A 7,799-nucleotide genomic window follows, 5' to 3' on the forward strand; every position below is an offset into this window, starting at 1 on the left:
AGTACTTTGGATGATAATGATGGTGTTGAAGATTATTTGATTTGGTCTACATTAGAGGAGCATCAAGCCATCAACAAACCAGTAGCAGGAATATTGATGAACTTCAATTCTACTTGCAAAAGTCAGCAGAACCTCGCACAAAGGAATTTCTTTCGGTCACGGCTCGAGACGTGCTAAATGTGCCGATTTCAACAGTCGCATCAGAGAGCGCATTTAGCCAAGCAAGGCAGCAACTAGCAAAGGCGGATCGAAGATTTGAGGCTTATGGGTTCCTACCGTAATTTTAAATTAATATGCAATTATATCTGGGTTCACAGTTAGATATTTATAAATATTTAGTGAATTTCTTAATATAAATACAGGGTCTATGCAAAAGTTACTGGGTTCCCGGGAACCCGTAGTCAATGCTCTAGTTCCGCCCCTGGCAACTAGGAAATACCCGTCATTCATTGGATAGCAACGCTTTGGAAATTCTAGTGTGCTTCAGAGATTGGATAAGATCAGAACGGCGAAATCAAGGGCGTGACGAGGTAGATGAAGCGGAGGACCAAGAAATTTGAGATATAATGGTTTATGGTTCTGATTCAACCAATGCCGAAAACCAAGAACCTCATGTTGACATGGATGAACTTACAAAAATGATGCAAAGCATGTGATGTACTATTTTTTTTTTTTATAATTGTTGTAAACTTTTAATTTGCTAGTTCAAAAATAACAAAATCAAAAAAAAACTTGCAACTTAATTTGAAGTATTATATATTATTCAATAAAAATATCAAATAAAAATTTTCGGAGCTTGATCCTTACATATTACCTATTGGTCTTATTAAATATTTTTTTGTAGCCACTTACTTTCAAATTTTAATTTTAAAATTATAAAATTCAAATTTCAAATTTAAAACTTTAAACTTCAAAGTTTAATTCTAAGCCTTAAAAGTTTGCAAACACTTAAGTATTAATAACATTGAATAAGAAAAATAAAATTTACTTTTAAAAAAATAAAAAATTGCACGGTCCGATCCATCCCGCTAAGCCCGAACCCGGACGGACAAAAAAATCCGAAAAAGTACAGCCCGCTAACAGCCCGCAACGTTAAACGGACGAGCTGGGTTTTTTTTGTGTCCAGCCCGTCCCAGCCCGCCCGTTAAACACCCATAGGTTCAACCTTTATTTGTGTGTACTGTTTACTATTGCACCCATTTCGCTTATATTGTAAACTTATTTTTTTAGTAGTACTAGTAATTTTCTTACATTTATATCTATACTTCGTGTCGAAAATAAAACAGTTAAACCCTTTAACTGTATGTTAAATCATCCATTGTACTAGTTTTAATATATGCATTTCTTTTAATCATATAAAATTTTAATGTGGCCAAAAAGGAATAGGAATTTCAATATGTCAGACTTGAAATTTTCAAAGAAAACCGAACAAATAAAGAAAGAAACAAAAAGAAAAGTATTTAATGGAGTAATACTCAAGAAATGACACTTAAATTTGAACTCACAACCTCACCTACAGAGGTATACTCAATAATCATCACATCATATATAATACTTTGAGCTTGGGCGCATATATATTAAGTATTTTTGAAAAAATATAGTATTAATATTATTATACATGATCTAGGGAGTGAAGCATAGGTTCACGTGCCCAACAAGAATCCTTTTCCCTAGATATGCCCGTGATAGTTATATACTTTGACAATGTAATAATTTTATATAATCAATATTATAATTTAACTTGTTTGCAGATGATATTATATTGATTGACGAGATGCGAAATGGTGTAAATGCGCAATTAGAGGTATGGAGGTAAACCCTGGAATCTAAAGGTTTCAAGTTGAGCAGGACCAAGACAGAATACTTGGAGTGTAAGTTTAGTGGCGAGACTCAAGGAGGGGAAGGGGAGGTGAGACTAGACTCGCAGGTCATCCCTAGGAGAGGGAGTTTTAAGTACCTTGGGTCTATTATTTAGGAGATGGGGAGATTGATGAAGATGTAACACATCGTATTGGAGTGGGATGGATGAAATGGAGACTCGTTTCCGGTGTTTTGTGTGACAAGAAGGTGCCACCGAAACTTAAGGGTAAGTTCTACAGAGTGGTGGTCATACCAACGATGTTGTATGGGGCTGAGTGTTGGCCAGTCAAGATCGCTCATGCATGTTCAGAAGATGAAGATAGCAGAGATGGGGATATTGAGATGGATGTGCGGGCACACCAAGTTAGATAAGATCAGAAATGAGGCTTTTCGCGACAAGGTGGGTGTGGCCCCTATTGAGGACAAGATGCGGGAAATGCGGCTTAGGTGGTTTGGTCATATGAGGAGGAGGAGCACAGACGCCCCGGTGAGGAGGTGTGAGAGGTTGACATTGGAGGGCCTACGGAGAGGTAGAGGTAGGCCAAAGAAGAGGTGGGGAGAGGTGATTAGGCAAGATATGGCGCAGCTTCCGCTGACCGAGGGCATGACCTTTGATAGGAAGGTATAGAGGTCGAGGATTAGGGTAGTAGAGTAGGTAGTCTAGAGTATTCATAACGGTAGTATTGGCAAGCAATCTCGCTTTCTGTTGGTAGCAGGTTTTTATGACTAACCGTTATTTTCTTTCATTGTTGATCACCTTACTGTCTTGTTGTTTCTATTCTGCTTTTATAAGGCTTTTTGGTATTGTCCATTCTTGTTTATATTTTCATTAATGTGGCGCTTATACTTTCCTGAACGGAGGGTCTATTGGAAACAACATCTCTATCCTCACAAGATAGGGGTAAGGTCTGCGTACACACTACCCTCTCCAGACCCCACGGTGTAAGATAATACTGGGTATGTTGTTGTTGTTATAATTTAACTTGTTATAATAAGTTATTCAACATTTAATCTAAGTTACCATAGTAGTCAAATTCATTATTAAATAGAGTAGCTTGCATGCAGATACTGCAACTATCTTTTAGGCAGTTAATTGTATAAATATATTTTACATGGACATATATAGCTTAAATCTTTGTCTTACACATATAAGTGTCCCTCTTGAGAGGGTACAAATCATAGGAATCGAGTTGAAGCTAAAACCTCTTAGCCGTGATATGTGGGAAATGAATTTCTAGTTTCTCATAAATTTTCTATCATCATTTCCTTTTGCTGGATTTTTTTTTTTTTTTTTTTTTTTTTTTTGTTTTTTTTTTTTGTTTTTGTTCTTGGGCGGGGAAGAATCGGAACCCCCAATTGGTCAAACTCAAGATTTTGTTTGGTTCTACTTTGCAGACTTTTGGAGGCTCTTTTCCACCCTTTATAATTTATATCAACTAGGTCCAATTTCTTCATGTTAAAGAATCAAATATTCTTATCCCTTTGTTTCCTTTTACTGTAAAATTATATATGCACCATTATATCCGTCTTTTCTTCAGGAAAAAGTAACCGAATTGTTTTCAATCTAATTTATCTCAATTATTTGTTTGTTCCTTGCAACTTTTTATAGAGTATCATTTATTTCCTTTCCCTCTCATTTAATTTTTTAGTGCCTTCCCCCCTTTTTTTAACATTCTCCTGTAAGACGTCGTTTGGATGGGTGTAACAGTTAATAGTAAAATAAAATCTCGAATAAGATAACACAATATTTGAGTGGCTATACAAGTAAAAAATAATATAATTGCCGCGTAACTAATTAACGCATCTTTTGGTTAGGGTATTAAATGATTTATATATTAAGTGATCTAACTCGAGTACTCGACCTAGTTTGCTCGACTCAACCATTTATGTTTAGTCAACTCAATTAATAAATAACTAATACTAAACTTATTGTGTACGACTTTGCATCATCAGAAAGAATTAAATTGATTAGTGAAGACCCTTAGAGGGAGTAGCTTGATGGAAATTGACATAATCATCAAGTTTCAGAGCCTTTCTGGGGTGATTTTAACTATCTACGACTCTACATAAATTGATACATATAATGAAGTTATTAAACAAAGATTAATGATTGCATATCTAGGTGCTAAATGTCAAACATAAGAAGAAAATATTGTTCCTAAATTAGTAGAGAAGTTGTATAACAAACGAATCACACTCGCAGATTCTTTATTAATGGGACCTATAATGTTCAATAAAGAAACAAATCAGCAAGTTCATTCAATAATTTAGTTCTCTTGATAATTGGGAAAAAAGGAAAATAATAACTTATTTCTATGAAAAGAATCGACGGACTTGTAGCAAATTAATATTTGCATTTTAAGAAGACAAAAAAAATAGTAAAGGACAAATATTTAGTTGAATTGGTCTACGCGTCAGAATAAACATTTGTAATCTTTGTACATGAAAATTTTAAAAAAATGAACTTCGAATCTTCCTTTTATAATATTTCCATGCAATTAATGTCAAATTCTACTCATCATTTAATACTTGTCCAAATAAAAGTATTATTAAGTAAGTAGTTCTGATATAATGAGGCAACGATCATTTGATACTAAATTATGAGTAGTCAAAAGAGAACAAAAAAAACAAGCAATCATCTTGTAGATAGTTTGGCAAGGATGTATCTATTTATTTATTTATAAGTATATAAAAGAGAAAAAGAAAAGTGATTTGTCAAGTTCTGAACTAATGAAACAACTCTTTAGTTAACATATTGGGAAGTGGGAATCATTCAAAGATAAATTGAAAACATGTAAGAGAAGAAAGATATATTGCGAATAGTAATTCAATAATGTCATACACTATTCTCAATATTATGACATTTGCGGAGTATCCATTTCCCTTTTCTTTAATCTTTAAAACTTACTGCTGTATCATTACAAATTATTTTAAAAGTAAATACTATACTAAGTACATCCCCAAAAAGTATTTAAAAAACCAGTAATGCTGTAATAATTAGTTTCACATTAGAAAAAAGTCAGAATTATTAATGTTCAATTTTCAATAGAAACAAAAATATTACTGTAATTTCCTTAAATTTGCTTAAATAAATGGGTAGAGTTACTTCTGGTGAAAAATAACGAGTAGGTACCAATTAAAGTAAATTGTGCCTCGCAAGCGGTGAAAAATAATAGCTGATTTCTTTTTATTTATTTAAGTCTTAAATGACAAAGTTATCGGTATATTTGCGTGAAACTAAAAGGTTATAAAAATAATTTTAATGAAAATAGGATAAACTCAAATTAAATAACTCATAAAGCAAGAGAACACACAATCCTATACCTTTCACACCAACCCCCCACCCCCTTCTTTTCCAAAGATTTGTATTGTTGTAGAAAGGCCAAAACCATCCCAAATTGTCCAACCATGTTATTTTCAACTCTCCCAAGTCTTAAGTCACCGTCTTTATCACCTACCTCTTATCTTCTTGCCCCCCCCCCCCCCTCGCCCACCTCTCACCCCCACCCGACCCCCATCCCCTTAACCCCCCCCCCCACCCCCACACACTCATAAAACAAATCTGCTTTGTTCCCCCCTCGAAACTTCCTTCAAATCCAAAGCCGCGTTCATACCATTCACACACGTTTTCTTGAAAATCCTTCCATTTTTCTACATTAATTAATTCCACCCTTTTTTTCTTCTACATATATACATGTCCCATCTTTCAACCTCATTTATTATATCTTTCTTGTATAATCCGAAGTCTCTATGTGTGAACACACTATCATTCACACATTTCTTCAAACACTTTGCCTGCTTCCCCCTTTTGCCATATATGAAGCAACAACTCCCTTCTTTCCCAGAAAATTCTAGCTTTTCCCATTCCTATATCCGTGAATTACTCGAGAAAACTCTCGTTCAGATGAATGATAACGTACCCAATAAGCGTCGCAGAAGAAGAAAAGATACTGTTCAAGAAACCCCCGCCAGCAATCTGTACAATAATACTAGTGGTGGTGGAGGTGAAAATAATGAATTTGGTGGGCTTGAAAATCAAGGTGGTGGAGCTGTGAAAACAAAGGAGCTGAAAGAGATAATAACATCGTTGTTGTTACTTGAGGAGCAAGACAAGTCGGAACAAGAGGAACTTGTTAAGGAAGAGGAAGAGAATAAGCTCTTATTCGAGGCGAATCACAAGAAAACAACTAAGGTCATGTGGGATTATTATTCAAACGTTCAACAGCATCATAATGATTTAGAACAGTTAGATGGTGCTCGAAAACGAAAAGGGCGAGGCAATTCAGCTGCTGCTTGTGCCATTGCTGCTGCTGCTGCTGAGGATGAAATCGTTTCGAGTAGTAAAGCTAACAGTAATAGTGAAAAGGGAGGGGCGGGGGCGCCCCAAAGGCGGTTATGGGTGAAGAATAGATCAAAAGCTTGGTGGGATCAATGTAACAGTGCTGATTTCCCCGATGAGGAGTTTAAAAAGGCGTTTCGAATGGGGAAAGATACATTTGAGATGATATGTAATGAGTTGAGCTCTGTGGTGGCGAAAGAGAACACTATGTTAAGAGATGCTGTGCCCGTGAAGCAGCGTGTCGCGGTTTGTATATGGAGATTGGCCACTGGGGAGCCACTTAGGTTGGTTTCGAAGAGGTTTGGATTGGGTATTTCAACTTGCCATAAGCTCGTGTTAGAGGTTTGTACCGCTATTAGGACTGTGTTGATGCCTAAGTATCTTCAATGGCCTGATGAAGAGAAAATGAGGAATGTAAAGGATGAGTATGAGGCTATGTCAGGGATCCCTAATGTTGTGGGATCAATGTATACTACTCATATACCTATAATTGCTCCTAAAATTAGTGTCGCCGCTTATTTTAATAAGAGGCATACGGAGAGGAATCAGAAGACATCGTACTCGATTACTGTTCAAGGTGTGGTTGATCCGAGAGGGGTGTTTACGGATGTGTGTATTGGTTGGCCTGGTTCAATGCCTGATGATCAGGTATTGGAAAAATCCGCCCTTTTCCAGAGGGCGAATACAGGGTTATTGAATGGTGTTTGGATTGTTGGCAGTTCTGGGTACCCTTTGATGGATTGGGTTTTAGTGCCTTATACACAGCAGCATCTGACTTGGACTCAACATGCTTTCAATGAGAAGATTGGAGAGGTTCAGAGGGTCGCGAAGGAGTCGTTTGTGAGGTTGAAAAGGCGATGGTCTTGCTTGCAGAAGAGAACAGAGGTGAAACTTCAAGATTTGCCAGTCGTGCTAGGGGCGTGCTGTGTGTTGCATAATATATGCGAGATGAAGAATGAGGAGATGGATCCAGAGCTCAATTTCGAGCTCATTGATGATGAGATGGTTCCTGAGATTCAATTGAGATCGACTAATGCTAGGCTTGCAAGGGATGCAATTGCTCATAATCTTTTGCACCATAACCATGCTGGTACTTCTTTCCTGTCATGAAAAAGTAGTTAACTTTGATGTGTTCTTCTTGATTTATGTAATTCTTTAAAGTTATTACATTTCACATTTGTTTTTCTTAAAGTTGTATCATATTTATTCCATCAAAGTTAGTCAAGGGGATAGTCTAATCTTCCCTTTGTGCAAAGTGATGAAAATGTTGTTTTCTAGGCCATAGACATATACTGAAATTGCAGACAAACATTGTATTTCATACTTGAATTAGAGATTGATAGAAGCAATTGGCTCTGGCGAAACAAAAATTCTTTCTTTACCAAGTGTCAGTTACATGTAACTCTATTTCTCCTATTATTGTTGTACATCAAAACCAACTACTAGTTTAATTTTAGCAGTATGTTCTCATTCGTTGTGTGTGTTATTCTTGTGGTTTAAGAGAATATGCTTATAACAGCATCAAAGCATTCTTGGAAGAATGCAGTTACCGGTTCGGCGGAACCACCAACTTTGGTTCAAGCTCCGTATTTGTCTTTTG

General features: G+C 36.2%; 1 protein-coding gene across 1 annotated transcript; it reads left to right on the forward strand.

Moving 5' to 3' along the window:
• Positions 1–5,563: 5,563 nt before the first annotated feature.
• On the forward strand, positions 5,564–7,580 carry LOC104114070 (protein ALP1-like). Its single transcript, XM_009624428.4, has one exon. It carries the CDS (start codon positions 5,678–5,680, stop codon positions 7,307–7,309), a length of 1,632 nt encoding a protein of 543 aa, XP_009622723.3. The 5' UTR covers positions 5,564–5,677; the 3' UTR covers positions 7,310–7,580.
• The last annotated feature ends 219 nt before the right edge of the window (positions 7,581–7,799 follow it).

The sequence above is a fragment of the Nicotiana tomentosiformis genome, chromosome 8, assembly GCF_000390325.3.
Source record: "Nicotiana tomentosiformis chromosome 8, ASM39032v3, whole genome shotgun sequence".
In the NCBI taxonomy this organism is placed as follows: Eukaryota; Viridiplantae; Streptophyta; class Magnoliopsida; order Solanales; family Solanaceae; genus Nicotiana; species Nicotiana tomentosiformis.

Coding starts and splice junctions, on each gene's coding strand:
- LOC104114070 (XM_009624428.4), top strand. CDS start 5,678: ATGAAGCAACAACTCCCTTCTTTCCCAGAAAATTCTAGCTTTTCCCAT.